The 18,903-nt window shown below is 36.7% G+C and overlaps 1 protein-coding gene across 7 annotated transcripts in view; it reads right to left on the bottom strand.

Annotated features, from left to right (window-relative positions):
• Window positions 1–18,903, bottom strand: part of Fmr1 (fragile X messenger ribonucleoprotein 1) — a 41,075-nt gene that overhangs the window by 13,808 nt on the left and 8,364 nt on the right. For all 7 annotated transcript variants that reach the window (XM_048335770.1, XM_048335766.1, XM_048335769.1 and 4 more), the window contains exons 2-9: window positions 13,341–13,393; window positions 9,625–9,718; window positions 7,294–7,365; window positions 6,895–7,043; window positions 5,689–5,782; window positions 5,490–5,606; window positions 3,120–3,290; window positions 2,956–3,034 (exon numbers count right to left, since the gene is read on the bottom strand). In XM_048335770.1, the coding sequence (XP_048191727.1) occupies window positions 2,956–3,034; window positions 3,120–3,290; window positions 5,490–5,606; window positions 5,689–5,782; window positions 6,895–7,043; window positions 7,294–7,365; window positions 9,625–9,718; window positions 13,341–13,393 (829 nt within the window). The remainder of the gene's footprint in view (window positions 1–2,955; window positions 3,035–3,119; window positions 3,291–5,489; window positions 5,607–5,688; window positions 5,783–6,894; window positions 7,044–7,293; window positions 7,366–9,624; window positions 9,719–13,340; window positions 13,394–18,903) is intronic.

An 18,903-nucleotide genomic window follows, 5' to 3' on the forward strand; every position in this document is an offset into this window, starting at 1 on the left:
AGTAAATATACCTGCTCATTTGACAATTCCAATTCCATTCTATATCTGACTCAAATCTTATTTCTCCATGGTAAATATATTTAGAGCACATTTGTAATAGATTTTCAAAAGAAGCTTAAACAGCTTATACATCTACTTGATAGGAATGTTAACTGTTTAGGCTAATTTGCTAACAGAGTATTATTCCTGTGCATTAACCACAAATTATAGCAGAATAGATGGAGAAGTCAGAGTGTAAGATTAAGAAAGCATACTTTAAATCAAAATCATAATGGAACACTTGTTAAAAAAAGCACTCCAATAAAATTTGTTAAAACTCCAAAGATTTGAAGTACTATAATAAATAGCACTTGATTCTGTCCTTAATTTATAAAACTACAATTTGCTATGTAATCTCATGGAGGAACCTATGTCTCTTACAAGCAGAGCACAGCTATTACACCCTTGTTTGTGTCTCTGCAGACTCACTCACTTTCTCTTTAGACTGGATATTAGTCAGGGCACAGAACTGATGCTATTCAGCCAGACACTGGTGGCTCACATCTATAATCCTAGCTACTCAGGTGGCAGAAGCCGGACTAAACAGGAAACTCTGTGAGAGTCTTATCTTTAATTAACCACCAATAAGCCAGAAGTGGAATTGTGGCTCAAGTGGTAGCATGCAAGCCTTCACACACAAAAAAACTAAGGGACAGCCAGAAGCCAGTGGCTCACATTTGTAACCCTAGCTATTCAGGAGGCTGAGATCTGAGGATCACATTTTGAAGCCAGCCCAGGCAGGAAAGTCCATGAGATTCTTATCTCCCATTAACTCCCCCCAAACCAGAAGTGGTGCTGTGGCTCAAAGTGGTAGAGCACTAGCCTTGAGCACAAAAGCTCAAGGACAGCACCTAGGACCTGAGTTCAAGCTGTACAACTGAAACAACAAAATCAACAAAAAAAAAAGCTAAGGGACAGTTCCCAGGCCTTGAGTTTGATCACTAATACTGTTGGTCATGCACACACACACAAAAGAATTGATGTTATCAAATCAGGACTCCTAGGACCTTGCCAATTACTTATGTTCTTCTTTAAATGAAAAGGAGAAAAATAAGTAAGAGAAGCTATCTATACCTTCTCAGAGTTTGTTTATAACCTATAATACATACTAATGAATGCTGATTTTAGTGGTCTAGAAAAGAAAAAACGAATTTTAGTATATTTCTATTGAGACTGTACCTTGACTATCCACGTTTACCAAAGCTGACTGAATACTTAAAGTCCGTCAAAGGTGTTAAAGAACAAGCACATTTTAAGGAAGACAAATCACTATACATGCTAAAGACATCATCAGTAAAATTGTGGCTCTAAGGAAACTTATGCAATACTGATCATGAGATCTCTCTAAAGACCTGCACAAAAATGTTTTCTGTTCAACAATCCCAATGTTGCAGTATACTGCCTCAAAGTAATTCTCTCATTTGGATCCTCTTTTTCCAGTAAGACCACAGGTAGACTCTAGATTTACTACTTAGTAACAATCCAATTCGACATTACAGCCATTTCTAAAACCCAAAGGTCAACTCACTATAATCCTGCTCTACTAAAATAGCTATTTTATTGAGTCTCCTAGTAGTGAACAGAACAGTAATAGGTACTTTGCACATACAAAAGCACACCCCCACATCCATCTCTCAGAAAGGTACACACTGGTAGCACATTTCTTTGAAAAATAAAGAAGAAAAACTTCACTCTGGGGGACTATTATCAATTGACCAGACCAGAGTCACTTAGCTATCAAACAATGAAGTAGGGCTGAAATCCTATGCCTAAGCACTTCTGCCTACCATAATACCACCTTCAAAATAAACATTTATGGAACTGAACCTACATTCTGAGATTTACAATAACATTCCTTGTACAACATACATATACCTGCTTAACAACTTGTAAATATGAAAATCGCATTGAAAAACCTCAAAATCTTGAGACAATCACTTCACCCTGTATGTGCCTCTTTTACACAACTGGCATGTCAGTTACTTCAGTAACTGATTTTCTTCTGCCGCCTATAGTATAGAAGTGAAGTATTAATTTTTCATAATTGTACTGAGTTACTTTCAGAGGAGAAAGAAATACCATGAACTTGAGCCAGCATTTTGCTATGTAGCCCAGGCTCATCTTGAATTCTCCAGCCATCTACCTCAATCTCCTGAATGCTGAAATTATAAACAGGCATGCACCATTAGTCATGCATGCAGTCATTACTAGTTCTTTTCAATGACATTAGAAAATATCCCTAATCCTATGCTGACTAAAAAGCAAACTAAGTAGCTTTGAAGCTATGCATATAAAACACATGAGAAGGTCTTTATTCCCATCTTTAATTTAAGTTTTCTCAAGAAGACACTTTGACAGTATGCCTCAATCTTACTTGGTTTCTTCATGTGGTTGCAATATGCTCTACTGAAGATAGCTGCAATGTTTGGGACTGTTGGTGAAGAATTTCTCTACATGTGCTGACATTCACAATGGTGCTCATGGAAAAAAATAGTACTGAAGTCAAATATTTGGACTTCTAGTTTGGAACTTATTAGACTTAAGTCTACGTTTAGATCTTCATTATGGAGATAATTCACACGAATGATATCACTTTGAGTCCGTTACAAAGATCATGTCCCAAAGTACTCCACATTGTAAATAATCCTAGTATCATTCATTTAAAAATATTCATTTTAAGATACAAAAAAATTACACAGTGAGGAAGCTGGGTAAAATGTATTCTTTCAGGTATTTGTAGCTATGACCGTGCAAAACGATGTTTTATACTTTCATTGAATTATAATGTTTTTGTTTTTTTTCTTATTTTTGTCAAAGTGATGTACAGAGAGGTTACAGTAAGTGAAGGAAAATAAGATTTTATTAGTATGAAAATTCGTTTACCCTAATCTATGTCCATGGTTATTTCTAACTTACCTACTAAATTCCTTGGAACTTGTATTACATCTTCAGCAAATTCAAGAAAGCTTCTAGCTTTTTTTACTGCATCCTGATCCTAACAAAAAGAGAAATTTCAAGACAAAAGATTAGTGAAACTACTGATATTTTTGTGAGGAGAAACTATCTAGTAAAATATTTACCTCTCCATAAATATGAAATGTGCAGGTGTCTTCATCTAGATCAATAGCAGTGACTCCAGGTACTTTTCTAGCTTGCTGAATATTAGCACCATGAGTACCAATAGCTAGACCCATCAGATCTTCTCGAACGATAAACTGTTCATGAAACCTTGAGGCAAGCTGCCTTGAACTCTGAAGAAAAAGATACATCTGATGACTACGCTTTATTAACTATTAAGACAACTGAATATAGGCCAGCCATGTAAATTATCTTGACCCTGTATATCAGGAACCCATAAATTGATTTCAGTTGAAAACTAATTTTAGAAATGATCTCCCATAGCACAACTACTTTCTAGGTTAGTGAAGCCGTACGATTCACTTTAGTTGATAGGAACAGAGCTATTGACAATTTTCCAAGGTAACTTGAAAACCTATTTGCAAGGCTGCCTTAGTTAACCAATGGCATCAACAATGTAATAATTACTTAAGAGGCAGATCAAATGTTTCCAAATAAAAAACCAGCTCACAGGGTCTGACAGACTCAAAGATTATTTAGGTAATAAGATAAAAGAATCCCCCTACAGAAATCATGACTTCTGCATAGACCCAAGCAAAGGAAACATAACAGTTGTTTAGTAGTTAAATGAATGCTTTCAGTACGACAAAAACTAAAACTCAATGTATGTATTAGTTTGAAACTTACAATGAGGTAAGAGTCTGCTAGATCTTGTGATCTGGATCCACAAGTATAATGAACTCTTCAAAATATATTCAGGGGCTGGAGATATGGCCTAGTGGCAAGAGTGCTTGCCTTGTATACATGAGGCCCTAGGTTCGATTCCCCAGCACCGCATATACAGAAAATGGCCAGAAGTGGCGCTGTGGCTCAAGTGGCAGAGTGCTAGCCTTGAGCAAGAAGAAGCCAGGGACAGTGCTCAGGCCCTGAGTCCAGTCCCCAGGACTGGCCAAACAAAACAAAAACAAAAAACAAAATATATTCAGTATGATAAACTAATGTTCCACTGATGTCCAAACTTGTGGATAATTGCCTTCTTTAAATAGCATTTCAAAATTTAATGTTTAGTTCTAGCATGCCATTAATGAAAACCAAACATATTAGTGGCTCATGTTGAATAATGGGTATTTCTTATTGGAATAAATGAATCTGTTTATTATTAGTAGTGAAAAAACAGGCATGCACACTAGTTTCTCATTATTCAGCACAGCTCATAATTTGAAAGAATGAATACACCTAGTGTATTTAATTTTAAAAGTATAATATCCAGTCTTTAGAATACAAAAATAAGTATACACAATCTACCTAGGACTTTCCAAGAAAGCATTTTTTGAGAGTACATTAGCCTAGTTCATTCTGTTCATTGATAACTCACTGATAAATTGTAAGATAAAGATATGGTAACAGGGCATTTGGGAAGAACTAGAAGTTTAAGAAGATGCATGAGTACACTTCCATAATACTTACAATTAAAGAGGCTACTCTCGACTAAAGTTATAAAAAAAAAATCACTGAAGAAACCAGAAAATTGTGAACACAGGGACAAGATGAAAGGACAAGCAAAAATAAATCAAACAGCTACATGGCCATAAAAAAAACCAAGTACATCTTTTCTTTCCTACTAAGGGTTCAGCAACCACATGTCAGGGTGGAAGGTGGCAAATTTCATAGAGCTCTACATGAATAGAGCCTTGACCACCTTCTCTCTCAATCAAATATGCACTTTGGAACTCCTTTATTTCCACTGATGTTCTTCCCCTAATGAAGTGAATAAGGATAAGGAATTCTGATCTACCTAAGTTGGTACATTAAAATAAAATCCATTTAGTTTCTATGGTGGTGGATGGAAGTACTATATAGTTATCAATGAAAATAAATGTATGGTGATGGAAATTATTGGAGGATTAATAAAAGTAGATAAAATGCACCTTAAGAGACGAAATAGTAAGTTAGGGAAATAGCGTCTGGCAGCAATCTGAAGACAGGAGTTTTAAAGAGTGACAACCAATTAGAATGAAGTTCTATACCCTTTTAAACAGAGATAAACATACACAATGAACGGAATATGATTAGGTATTTAAATACTGTCCAGTACTTTAATGATAATATTCTATGGAAGAAACTTTGCTTCATTTTATAGCAGCTCTGAAAAGTTGTAGTAAAAATCAATTGACCAGATGTTCCTTAAAAAACATGAACTGCTGTTTAATTTTGAAACACCAGCTATGAAAATTTTAATATGATTATTCTTTATATGTTTAATCTTCCAAATTATAAAGAATAAAGACAAGGTGCCCATATTCAAGTTTTGAAAAAGTACAACTGTCATTTGTAGATAGTCATACAAATAGTGCCAGTGGAAAGTGACATACCTCCAGTTGTTTACTGGCCTCTTCATTTCTCAGGATCAGAGATAACTTAGTGCGGAGACTTCGAAAGTGCATGTCAATCAGCATATGTGCTCGCTTTGAGGTGACTTCATTGATGGACTACATAAGGTAACAACATTAGTCTCCAAGAAACTTGCTCCAAATGAGATAAACCAAAACTAGATGATATAGAAAAACTCACCAAAATGACAAGCTGATAATTTTCTGGATCATAAGATACAGAAAAGGCACCAACTGCCTTTTTAAAGTCTTTATGTGCAGATTCTTTAGCACACCTAGAAATTTAAAAAATACTCATTGTTAAGATGAATTATTTTCAGTCACTGACCCATACACAAATATACTAGATATATACCGTGAAGAATCCTGGACTAATATTAATTTGAATTTATACAAAATAATCTATCTATGTAAGATATAACTCCTTGACTGGATATCTTGAATTAACCAAATGAAGCATTTGTTATAAAGAGAAAAACATAGTTCAGGCTCTTAAAGAATTACTGATAGGGCTGGGAATGTGGCTTAGCATATGCAGCCCTGGGTTCTATTCCTCTGTACCACATAAACAGAAAAAGCCAGAAGTTGCACTGTGGCTCAAGTGGTGGAGTGCTAGCCTTGAGCAAATAGAAGCAGGGACACTGCTCAGGCCCTGAGTTCAAGCCCCAGGACTGGCCAAAAAAATTACTGATAGATGTTACAGTCATATTTAGGGGAACCACTCTTCTCTGCAGGCTACCCACATTTGGCTACACGTATGTCAGTAGGTTTTTGGAGTTTATCTTTGAAAACTTAGGATTTTTTGGTGGTACTGGAGTTTAAACTCAGGGACTTGTACTTTCTAGGCAAGCATTCTATCACCTGACATATGACCCCTGTTATTCAGATAATGTCTCACACTACTGTTTGGGGCTGGCCTTGGTCTTAGATCCTCCTATTTGTACTTCCAGCACAACTACAATGATTGCACCACCATATCTGGCTAGTTTGCTGAGAAAGAGCCTTGTCTTTTGCCTCAGCTATGCTTAAACTATGATCCTCCTGATTTATGTCTTGAGAGTAGCTAGTATTACTGCAGCTGGCCAGGTTTCTTCTTTTGCAAAGAACAACAGCTGGCCTCTTGAAGGAGGATAGGAAATACATATGAATGAAAAAAAAACCACAAAAATTTATATTCACATTCTTTAGTCTATCTATTGTGAAATACAACTTAATATTTCAGTGAGATGCAAGATGATTACATCAGAGTTACTACTTCTGGGAATTTAAATTATTTTGCCCAAATTGACTGAATATAAATCAACATATACTATTTTAAAATTTGTATTCTTTTCATTTAATTGCATATCACTTGTATATCCTCAGTGTCTCTCCTGTGACAACTTACATTTGTCGTAAGTCTTCTGGTACTTCCAGCTTGATTTTATGGAAAGTATCCTTTGTAGCAGGTTTGTTGGGATTCACAGATCTTAGGCGCTCAATTGTGACAATTTCATTGTATGTAGCATCACAGGCTGCATATTCTATCACATAAAACTGACAAAATAAATAAAAGTCACTTTTAGCTTTTAAAACAGAAAGTGAAAAAATTATATACCTCAGTTTAAAAAATAAATCCTCTACAGGTAAACAAAACTTAAAATATATGTAATGCCGTACGTATACAGTGGAACATTTTAGCAAAATGACTAAAATTAGATATTCAAATAGAAACCTAAACTACAATGTAATCTTAAATAAGTTTTATGAAAGGCAAACAGAGGAAAAAAATGAAGCATTTTCTTACCTCACCCTTTATCATCCTCACTTTGGCTAACCACCAACAGCAAGGCTCCTTTTCATTTGCTCTGGAATAAACCTATACAAAAATTATAATACACAATATTTTGTGATTAATGCAGGTTGGAGGAAATATGTAGATTATCAGACATTGAAAAAAACTTTCATGAAATTGCCCTAGGCATCCTTTAAACCCCGTATCTTTTAAATCACATGCCTTAAATCAAATTGTACCTCTGTCTATGCTTTCTGAGCTAGACAAAGTTACCTGAGACTGGTTGACAGTAAGCTACCTGTTAAAAGTAATTTTCTTATATCTCTTGTTCTACTTTATGTAATTAGTACTCTAAACATAGATACTTAAGAAAAGCTGAGATTCATACACATGGATATAACTTCCTTAGGTAATGAGCTACAAAAACTCATCTAGAAAGGTTCAGACATTTCTGTGTATTCTAATAAGCAAAAAAAAAAATCAATTGGAATTTACTGACTGGCCTCCTAAATGTGCACGATTGCTGACTACTCACTCAGGCACTAGGGATTCCACCCTGGCCTTCATTCCTCCTGCTTCCTCTCCACTAAAAAGGACACATTCACACTGGCAGTCTCAGAGTATCACCTTCCTACTTTATCACATACTGTGGATCAATTCAAAATGATTTCTCTGGTGGACACTAGAAAATCAAAGTTGATAGGAAAAGCACTGTATATATGAAACAAGAAATGGAACTACTCAGAAGCACAAAGGAGAAATAGGAAAGAGAGGGGAGGAGAAACCTACAGAGGAGAGAAAGGAAGAATAGAAGGCTGAAAGCAAATCAGGTTCTTACTCATCTCCCCATTACAACCAAAGCTAATGGTTATTCAATAGGGTGACTTAAATGTAGCATTAAGTTAAGGAACTTATCTTTCCCTCTTAACTGTTATCACTCTCTCAACTCTTAAAACTATCTACTCTACTGGCTCATTGTTAGATGATGTAGTCAGGTCACCATAGCAATGGCATCTCATTAGGCCTTTTTCACATTACATGCCATGTGATTAAGTTGAGAAACAAAAGATCTTCTTTATCTCTTCATCAAACACTATGAGTACTTCCAATACAGACAGACCAAAAGACCTGTTTCTTGCCTTCAGAAAGCTCATAGTGTCCTGGAGAAGTAGCCATTTAAAGCTCTTGAAGTACATGCAACGTTTCTATTTTATTAGGATTGCTCTCAAAACAAGGCTCAGTTGCTTATAGCTAGTAATTCAGTATATTTTTGGTTAGTAAATAAAACTTTATTCCATTTCCACTTATAAACTTTGGAGAGAACAGAACACAGATTTAGATATACAGAGACATTCCTCACTATTTTCTAAAACACTTCAGCCCGACTGTTACCTATTTTGCTTTTCTTCATATGACTTTCACTTGTTATGACATTAGCTACCCTCATAACTGAACTAAAGCAGGAGACTGTCCAGTTTTGCTGCACTTTTAGCACTCAGAGCAGAAAATAAAGAATTTAAGGACTTGGTACCTTTTGCTTTGCCTCTACAGAAGTTTTCTTCATACTACAAATATTTAAGAAATTCCCACAATGAAAATAAAAGAAGTTGAAATAAGACAAGTAGCTCAAAATGCAGTATGTAAAAGGCTAAGAAACTTTACACAAATTATAACACTAAGGTATCTTTTTAAGTGTGGATTAATAAAAAGAACAATTCCCAATGAATAGAGAATCACTAATACAATGATTGTGATCATGCGTTAAGTCTCAATAGCACCTTTTAGTCAAAGAGCTCCATAGGAGATGAGCATGTTTCAGAGTATTTCCCATGGAAAAAGGTCTTATTGTACTTATAAACTAAAAAGTGTATGTTCAAAAATACATACCAGGAAGATTCACTGTTACTAAAAGAAATTCTAGGTTTCTACTCTATGAAGTGGAATGATTTTTCCTTCGTAAAATTACTTTTCTATGTCTATTTTATTAAAATGGAAATCAAGTTATAAATGAACAATATATTATCCAAACAATCATTGAGAGACCCAAGGGAAGGGGTAAAACACATAACTAATAGATAATGGAACCTGGGACAGTGACTTTTAAAAAGTGCTACACAAATAGTCAAATTTAAGCATTATGTATGATTTCAAGTAATAGTAAAATGGGCCCAGTCCAAAGCATATCACATTAAGGTTTGAGGAAAAAACCCTATTATAAAAGCTCTAATCATACTCAAAGTAGTTTAAACAATGCAAAAGGCAAGGTATAATTAAACATCCCAAGCAAATTAAATACTGCCCACTCCTTGAAAGATCAGTAATTTCCTGACATTGGTAACTCACCTCAACTTCATCACTTTCATTTATATCTTTATTATAACCTACAGGTGGTGGGAATCTCACATCATGGAATGGGATCTGCCTCTCTGGCTGCCAGCTGAAAATAAGCAAACCAAAGTATATTTACCATGTTTTTGATGTTTAATTAAAACAGTGACCACTTTGCAATCAACTCTGGATAAGCATGACTCTTTTTTCTGGTTTACAGAAGCAAATGCTTTCAAATTGCCATCTTCACAGTCTGCGTGCAGCTCTGCAGCCTTACACTTCCATTTGGAATTCTCTACACACACTAGATCAAAATTGATTTTCAAAAATTTCTTTTCCAATATTTTCAATTTGTGAGTTTAAACACAAATTCACAACAGAAATACCATCAATGCTTAAATGGAATGGTAGTATCAGCAAATGTTAGTAATGTCATCAACATACTTCTTTCTACTTGCAAAGTCATTTTAAAGACATTCCACTAACCGCCAAAACTGCCCTCTAATTCTCAAGCAAAATGGAGCAGTCAGCACATTAACAATCCACAACTCACTTTTACCCCATTAAATTTTAGATCCCACGAGGTGGTCAATTCTTGTCATGGGTAGTCACTGCTGATCAGTTTGAAGCATCAGCATGCACTGGGTTGGTGGGGTGTCCTAAACCACAGAAACCCAATGGAGACAGCCTACAGTAGCTCGATTAAGTTGTCTGTTTTCTTTTTTAATTTATAACGATATGGAACAATTTTAAAAGACACCATATTATTCTCTTTCTTAAAAAAATAATTTTATTGTGAAGGCGATGTACAGAGGGGTCACAGTTACATATGTAAGGTAATGAGTTTATTTCATGTTGAACAGTTACCCCTCCTTTGTTTTTCTCTTGCTTTCCCTTCCCCCTGCCACCCCCTTCTGCCCCACCTCAAGTTGTAAAGTTTATTTCCAACATAATTTCTTTTGTTGTTTTTGTTGGTTGTGGGGCTTGAAAGCTTTTGTACAAGGCTAGTGCTCCACACGTTGAGCTACAGCTCCATTTCTGGTTTACTGGTGATTAACTGGAGATAAGAGTCTCAATGACTTTCCTGCCTGGCTGACTTTGAACGACAAGCCTCAGATCTCAGCCTCCTGAGTAACTTGGATTATAGACCAGAGCCCCAGCGCCTAGCAAATTATTCTTTTACATCCACCAAATATTTTAAATGTAGTAGAAAAACTTTACTAAAACAGTGAAGGATTCAATTGCTAGATCAGTCACTTGTATTATTCATACAGATATTTGGGGATTCAAGTCAAGGAACAAAAGCAAAGAACCTCAGCAATAACTTAAAGATAATGCCTAAGTGCTGTTCAAATAGCTTATTCCTATCGAGAACTGATAATTTTGTTCATGCTTTTGCTTTTAAAGAGCTACTATGCAAGAGGACAAATAATTAAGTCAGAATTTGAGGAGATCTGAAGGCCGAAATTAGACTAAACATATTTTCTAACTTACATAAACTTGAAAACCATGTACTTTTAAAATGATCTTTACTACAAAAAACCTTTTTACATATTGATTATCAGTGACTTTTAACATGTGACAAATTCATTGATAAATGTGATTTACAAGGCATATATTAACATAGAATACAAGTTTATTGATTTCAAAGAAGAAAAACAGACTTTCTTTAAATATTCAAAAAGTATGAAATATGAGGCTGGGCACCATTGGTTCAGGCCTGTAACCCTAGCTACTCAGGAGGCTGAAATCTGAGGATCTAAGCCAGCCCAGGCAGAAAAGTCCAAGAAACTCTTACCTCCAATTAACCACCAGAAATCTAGAAGTGGGCCTGTGGCTCAAAGTGGTAGAGCACTAGCCTTGAGTAAAGATCAGGGACAGCACCTAGGCCCCGATTTCAAGCCCCACAACCAAGAAAAAGAAAAACAAAGTATGAAATATGGAAGGTAAAAACAACAGGGTATATTAAGAGTGACAGGTGTTTCTTCATAACTGATATGAAAGGGTGAATACCACCAGAACTTTAGCTACTCAGGAGGCTGAGGTCTGAGGATAGGAGGATAGCCAGTCTGGGCAGAAAAGTCCATGAGGCTTTTAGCTCCCATTAACCACTAAAAAGCCAGAAGTGCATAACTGGAGTGTGACTCAAATAGAAGGGAATGAGCCTTGGGCAAAAAAGATAAAAGACAGCATCCACATCCTGAGTTTAAGCCATCTGTACCAGCACCAAAAAGGAAAGAAAGGAAGGAGTACTGACATAAAGGAAAGGTAGGTCACAAGAAAGGGCAGGGGGCTGGGAATATGGCCTAGTGGCAAGAGTGCTTGCCTCCTATACATGAAGCCCTGGGTTCAATTCCCCAGCACCACATATATAGAAAACGGCCAGAAGTGGCGCTGTGGCTCAAGTGGCAGAGTGCTAGCCTTGAGCAAAAAGAAGCCAGGGGCAGTGCTCAGGCCCTGAGTCAAGCTGCAGGGCTGCCCCCCCTCCCCAACAAAGAAGGGCAGAGACTACTGTGTGTTATGCTCAAAGTCAAAGTAGTATCTCACATTTGGTTAACCTCCCAAAAGTGTGGCTACATTTCAGATTCCTGGGTTTGCATGAAAAGAAATTTTTATGCAGATATGGAACAGGAGATAAATAAATTAGAAAGTCAACAGATGGAATATTTTAAAGTTTAGGGCAGAAATCTGAATTAAAACAGAAATAAAGTGGTGTGATAAAGCAATATATTAACTAGACACATGCAGAGAGAAAAAAGTGTTTGCTTAATAGTTGAGATTACAGATAGAAGAAACTAGAAGCCTGGCAAATGAAAATAATTTATTGTTACAGGAAACAGTGTTTGCCTACTGTACAGAGCAAATAGAGTGTAATTACAAGAAAAAAGTACTCTCCAAGTTATGAAAGATTATTTTGCTAGAGGTGTGATGCTTTTCTGCCTACTGTACAACCACAGACACTTGAAACAGCTAAAAAGGTAAATTGGATTCATGGCTTTCTGTACTCAGAGAAGAGTATTTAATTATTCAACTTTGTATCCTAAACTAACATTTTTAGCCTCAAAGGGCTGAATATTCTCAACCAACTTGCTGTGCCCCTGGTCAATGTGGATCAGCATCTAGGGATACTTTGTTCCTCTGTAAGCTAAAAGAATGAATGTGATTCCATCCTAATTATAAAACTTTGTAGATGCTGAAATACAAGCTTGCTCTTACAAGTTTTAGACACAAGACATTTTTACTTATTGCTCATTATGTCTGACTCAAGTATATTTTAGCAGATTTACTGAGATACATTTGAAAAGCCATATAACTCACTCATTTAAAAATGCATTTAACGGTTTATTGTGTGTTCAGAGATACCTTGAATCTTTACTAGTGAACTTTAGAACATTTTCATCACCTCAGAATGATGTCTTACAGAAAAATCTGGCTTCTGTATTCATGGACAAGGAGATAAAAAGATTGGATAAAGGTCCATCTTCAACCATTCTATAATAAAATGAAGAACCTATTATACACCCTGACTTTTAAAGATACTAGCTGAAACAGTCCCTCCATTGTCCAATTTTTTTAATTGTTTAATATTGACTTGTTCAGGAACTTTTTGGCCAGTAATAGGAAGAACACTCAAACTAGATGAATTAATTTTTAGACACTGTGGAGCAGAAAGAGGAATTTGAACAAATTTTTATTGATCCTAAACATTAAAATTATGTATTAACACTTACTTGTTTTCAAATGCAACTGTTATTGAATCTTCATGAACATCCTTTACAAATGCCTGTAAGAAAAGCAGAACAAATTAACTTTTAGACATAAGGACCATTTTCAGTTAAATTTTAGAGGTGGTAAACAGTCCATATTTAAGAATAAAATGGAAATTTGATTGAAAGTCAATATCTGAGGTTTGTTCAGTCATCATGTCTATACTGCCATAAATTGTATGCTACACCCTGGGAATACAAACAGATAAAACAATAAGCAAAGAAAAATTGTTTCATCAAGTCTAGCATGTCAAAGAGAAACAAGTATACTGAAGATTACAATGCAGTAGTGAGTATTAGCTGGAGGTTTCTTTTTAGGTTAGAAATATTAAAAACTAAAAAAACCTGTTACAGAGCCATATGTCAGTCAGTACAGATTTGTGGTAACTTTTCCATTAATGCAGTTCCTTCTTTTCTATTGTCTTTTCCCTCTTTTCACCTAGCTATTTCGTATTGTATTTAAATTTTAAGGTTTCGGGTCAGATGTCATTTTCTATAGCAAAATCCAGAAGAACAAGTAGGTTAAACACCTGTCCTCTGCATTCTCATGGGATATATTATATCTATTACAATTTCTCCTTGTCCATAAGCTTTCCGAGGGTGGTTTTTCCTTATTATTTTATTCAGTTATCTTCCAGAGTACTTAGTATCAAGTCAATGAACAGTTAAGTGGCCAGGTGTTCTGGAGAAAAGGTCTGTGTGAGTGGTAGTAGTTGGATGAAGGAGGATATATTGAAGGTGAACTTGCCACTGAACCTTAAGTGTTAAGGTAGAACTGGCCGAACTAAAGGACATGGAGGACAGCAGAGAAAGTGAGTTATTCCACCAAGGTGAGAAGTGGGCACAAGAAAGCTTATACTGAGAAGCAGCTTAGAAATATGACAGAGACAAATCAAAGGGCACAAGAGTAGTGTTTTCAACAAATACTGGGGGAATAGTTGCACAGCCACATGCAAAAGATTAAACTGACACTGATCTAATACCATACATGAATCAACAAAAATGCATTGGAAACTTAAGTAAATAAAGGCTAAAACTATAAAATTCTTAGAAAACACAGTAAGTCCTCACAACTTTGGACACATGTTATCTGAAAATAATGAATCAGAATTAAAACCCATCTTTGACTTCTGTAGCTGCAGCAACTGGCATAATTTCTACTTATTTTGAGTGCTGAATAAATGTTTTTTTTTTTTTTTGCCAGTCCTGGGCCTTGGACTCAGGGCCTGAGCACTGTCCCTGGCTTCTTCCCGCTCAAGGCTAGCACTCTGCCACTTGAGCCACAGCGCCGCTTCTGGCCGTTTTCTGTATATGTGGTGCTGGGGAATCAAACCTAGGGCCTCGTGTATCCGAGGCAGGCACTCTTGCCACTAGGCTATATCCCCAGCCCCTGAATAAATGTTTTAAGCAAGCAAATGATTGAGTGTGAAAGGAGTATTTGCTTTTGGGAAGTACTGGGTAGAAACTCAAAGCCTTGTATTTGCTAGATGAAGACTCTATGAAGTGAATCACACTTGTACCTTTTTTTGCACTAGGTTATCTTTTCAGACAGCGTCTTTGGCTAGAAAATAGAACCTTGGATCACAATAGCTAGAATAACAAGTATGTACCTCTCACTAACTTTTTCCCAGGGTAGCCTTGGACCACACTCTCCTTGATCTCCACTTTCCAAGGAGCTAGGATTGTAGGTGTGAACCATGACACACACTCCAAAAAGGATCTTTTAAAGACTCTAAAATATATAGTTACAGCATATGAGTCAAATATTAAATAATTGCTTAAAAAAAACTATAGAAGCTAAGGCAGGGCTCTGAAAAAAACCCAATATGGAAACAACTTGAACAAAAACATCAAACTTCATCAATTATGCTTGAATGAAAAAAAAGTTATGCTAAAAGAAAAAGTTTTCTTGAAAGAAATATTATGACTTAAATATTAAATGTTCCCCACAAGGCACATTTGTTGAACACTTGGTCCTCAGGTTGTACTGCTATTATTGTGGGAAGTGCTAGAAATTTAAGTTGGGTGGGACTAGCTAGAGAAGTAGGTCACTGGTGGTGTGTCCTTGGGGGCTATACCTGTGGCCATTTCCTGTCTCCTTTTCTTGCTGGCTCTCATGAGGTAAGAAACTGCTTAGCCACAAGCTCTTGCTAGCATGTTCTGCCTCACCACAGTCCCACAGCAATGGAATAAACCAGCCATGGAATAAAATCTTTGAAACTGTGAGTCAGAATAAAATTTCCTCTTTTTAAGTGTTTTCTCACATTACTTGTCAAAGCAAAGAAAAACCTAACACATACAAGAAAACTGGTACCACTGAAGTAGGGGTTGTTGCGCTGTATATCGTTTTGAACTGGTTTGGGGTAAGAATTTGGAAAAGGTTGGGAGATGCAGACTAGAAAAGTCCAAGAATGCTGGAAGCAGAGATTAATGGGTGATTCTAGTGGGAGCTCAGAGAAACAGTCAACAGGAATGCAAACAATGAAATCCAGTCTCATGAGGTTTCATATAGGAATGAGAAACTGGGAACTAAATGAGAGGCTGTTTACCTTATATCCTGGCAAAGAATTTGTCTACATTTTTGTCCCTGCCCTGAGACCTTGTAGGGGCTGAGTTTAATGATGTTGGACTAATCTGATGGAGGAAATTTCAAGGCACTCCAGCATCCAGGATGTGGCATGGATATATTGCTTGTTGCTTTTAGCAGGCTTATAATGAGAACTAGGAGCAAATAGCAGAGCAGAAAGATATTTAAAAATGAGAATACTGCAAGTTGAGGCTACGTGACTAGGCCTGGTGGCATGCACTTGTGACCTAGCTATTCAGGGGACTGGAGACAAAAGGATAGCAATTCAAGACTAGTCTGGGAAAAAAGTTAGTGAGAACGTACCTTAGAAATTAACTAAGAAAGACTATAGTGTGGTCTAAAAAAGATTCAAGTGATACAAGATCTTGGAAAAAAAAACCCGAGGCTAAGCATGATTTCTGAAATTACTGCCAATGAAAAGAAGTCAAGTCACCAAGCATGGTGGCTGAAGCCTATAATCCTAGTTTCTTGTGAAGTTGAGACTGAGACTGTCACAATCTGAAGCCAGCCCAGGTATATACTTCCTGAGTTTCAATCTCAACCAACAAAAAAGCTGCCTGGCATCTCAACTGCAATAGGAGGAGTCGGGTACAGGCAGATTTGAGCAAAAAGCAAGACCCCCATCTTAAAAATAATTGAAGCAAAAAGAGATGGAAACATGGCTCAAATGCCTCCCTTGTAAGTGCAAGGTCCTGAGTTCAAATCCCTAGCACCGGGGCTGAGAGTGGGTGGCTCAAGTAATGGAGCACTTTACTAACAAGAGCAAAGCTGAGTTTAAATCCCAGTACCACCAAAAGAATTTTTTTTTAAAAGGAAGCCAAGTACTCTGTATTGGGACAACTGAAAAGATGACTTGTAGGCATTTCCAGTGTAAACTCCTTTGCAATGAAGCAAGTTTATCAAGCCTTTCCCTTGAGAAGAAAGAAACTGCAGTGAACTCTGCTCACACAGGACTATTTTCCCCCAGGATTCATTTCAACATCCTTAGTCACCTAGACACTCACAGGCTGCTTCAATGGTCACCCAAGTAGACATAGCTACGGTTGAAGCCTGTAGCAGATTTTGGTATAGTCCATGTGATGCTGGTATTGCAAGCATACAAAATGCAAGAGTTAGGTAATGGAGGCTTCTACTTAGATTTCAAAGGAAAGCACTGGCAGCCGAGCACATAATGCGAGGTAGGGTTGGAATACCTTCAGTACGCTATGGGAGTAGTGCATGAAGCTGGGTGAGTAAAGATGGTCATGTAATACAGGCGCCAAGACATTGGAGATTCCAGAAATATGAAATGACCATCAGGGAAAGCTACAGACAGGTAAACAAAGCTGGCCCAAGAGAGAGACAATGGGGATTGCAGCAGTCCAAACAAACTCTTAGTTACTAACAACACATTATGTGCCCCAGACACTGGACATGGAGCTGATGGACTTAATGCTGTCCTTCGGTCTTGCTTTGGTTGCAGCCCCTTCTATGCTTCCATTCTTCCCTTTTGTTATAGAAATATTTACTGTGTGCCACTGTATACTAGAAGTATCACTGATCCATTGATTTTGACTGCAGTGGGTTTTAAACTCAGTGCTCCATGCTTGCTAGGCAGGAGGTTTGGAACATGAACCATGTCCCCAGAACTGTTCCTGTTTTCTGAAACAGGGCCTCAACATATCGTAGCCAACACTGTTCTCAAACTTGTTTTCCTCTTCCCTCTTCTAAGGGCTACCATGCCCAGCATAAAATATAATTAAAAAAATAAACACAACTGAGTTGTTACTAAAAAAAAAATCACATTTTTACATTCTGAGTATTAAGCCAAAATAACATTGGTTAATGCAAAGGCAAATGATAATTATTTGTTGAATCTCAGATTGAATGACTTAGCCAAACAAAAATCATTTCACAGACCCATTTAATAAACAGTATGGTATCCTTGAGATAACACTTCTTTAACTAGTAGTATACTTTTCTTTTTTGATTTTACAGGGGCTTATGCTGACAGTGTGCCTTGAACTCGGAGGAAAATTCTTAACAATGCTGGAATTGTTAGCCCTTTGGGGGATTACATGTATTTTGGAGATGGACATGAATCTCTTGCTTAAATATGTTTCCCACAGGCTCATTAGGTGAACTTGGTCCCGTCTTCTTATAGGAGGGGCTAGAAACTTTAGTTGGTGAGGTCTGGGTAGAGGAAGTAAATAGGTCACTGGGGGCATCTCCTGGGAGTTATACCTGTATTTGGTGGCTTTCTGTATCTTTCCCTCCCTTCCTCCATTTTCCCTCTCCCTTTTCCCCTCCCTCACCCCGCCTCTATGCTTTCTGGCTATGGTGAGGCAAGTAATTTTGCCCAGCCACACACAGACCAACAGCAATGGAGCAAGCTAACCATAAACTGGAATTGTAAACCAATATAAATCATTCTAACTTTCAGGCTATTCTCTTAGAATCTACCATAGATACACAAAAGAAACTACATGAATGATTAAAGTGGACTACAATGGCATCCATGTGCTCTGGTATAGCTAAGGTGGCTAAATTCCTATTTTTAAGGTAATTATGTGGTTATATCCTTATTGTTCCTGGCTTAAAAAGAAGTTCACATTTTCTTCCTATCATTCTGATCTTATTTTTCTATATTTAAATTATCATTTTCTTCCAGCATATTTAAGAGCTCTAGTTTAATACTGACCATTATGTTTTGGAATACAATAGATTTCATAAAGGTGTATATACCTCCAGTGCTCTAAGGGGTTCTTTACTATTATTTCAACAAAAAGGAGCCTGATTTTGAATTAAAAGTTGTAAAATTGGTCACTCAGGCTCTTAGGTTTAAAAGATGTGAGGTTATAGACAAAAGGAAAAAAAAATATCTTCACCCTCATTTCTCCCTTACTAATGATCTGCTAATGATCTGCTTTGGGGTGACGTTATTCAGACTACTGAATAAAA

This window comes from Perognathus longimembris, chromosome 28 (assembly GCF_023159225.1).
Source record: "Perognathus longimembris pacificus isolate PPM17 chromosome 28, ASM2315922v1, whole genome shotgun sequence".
NCBI lineage: Eukaryota > Metazoa > Chordata > Mammalia > Rodentia > Heteromyidae > Perognathus > Perognathus longimembris.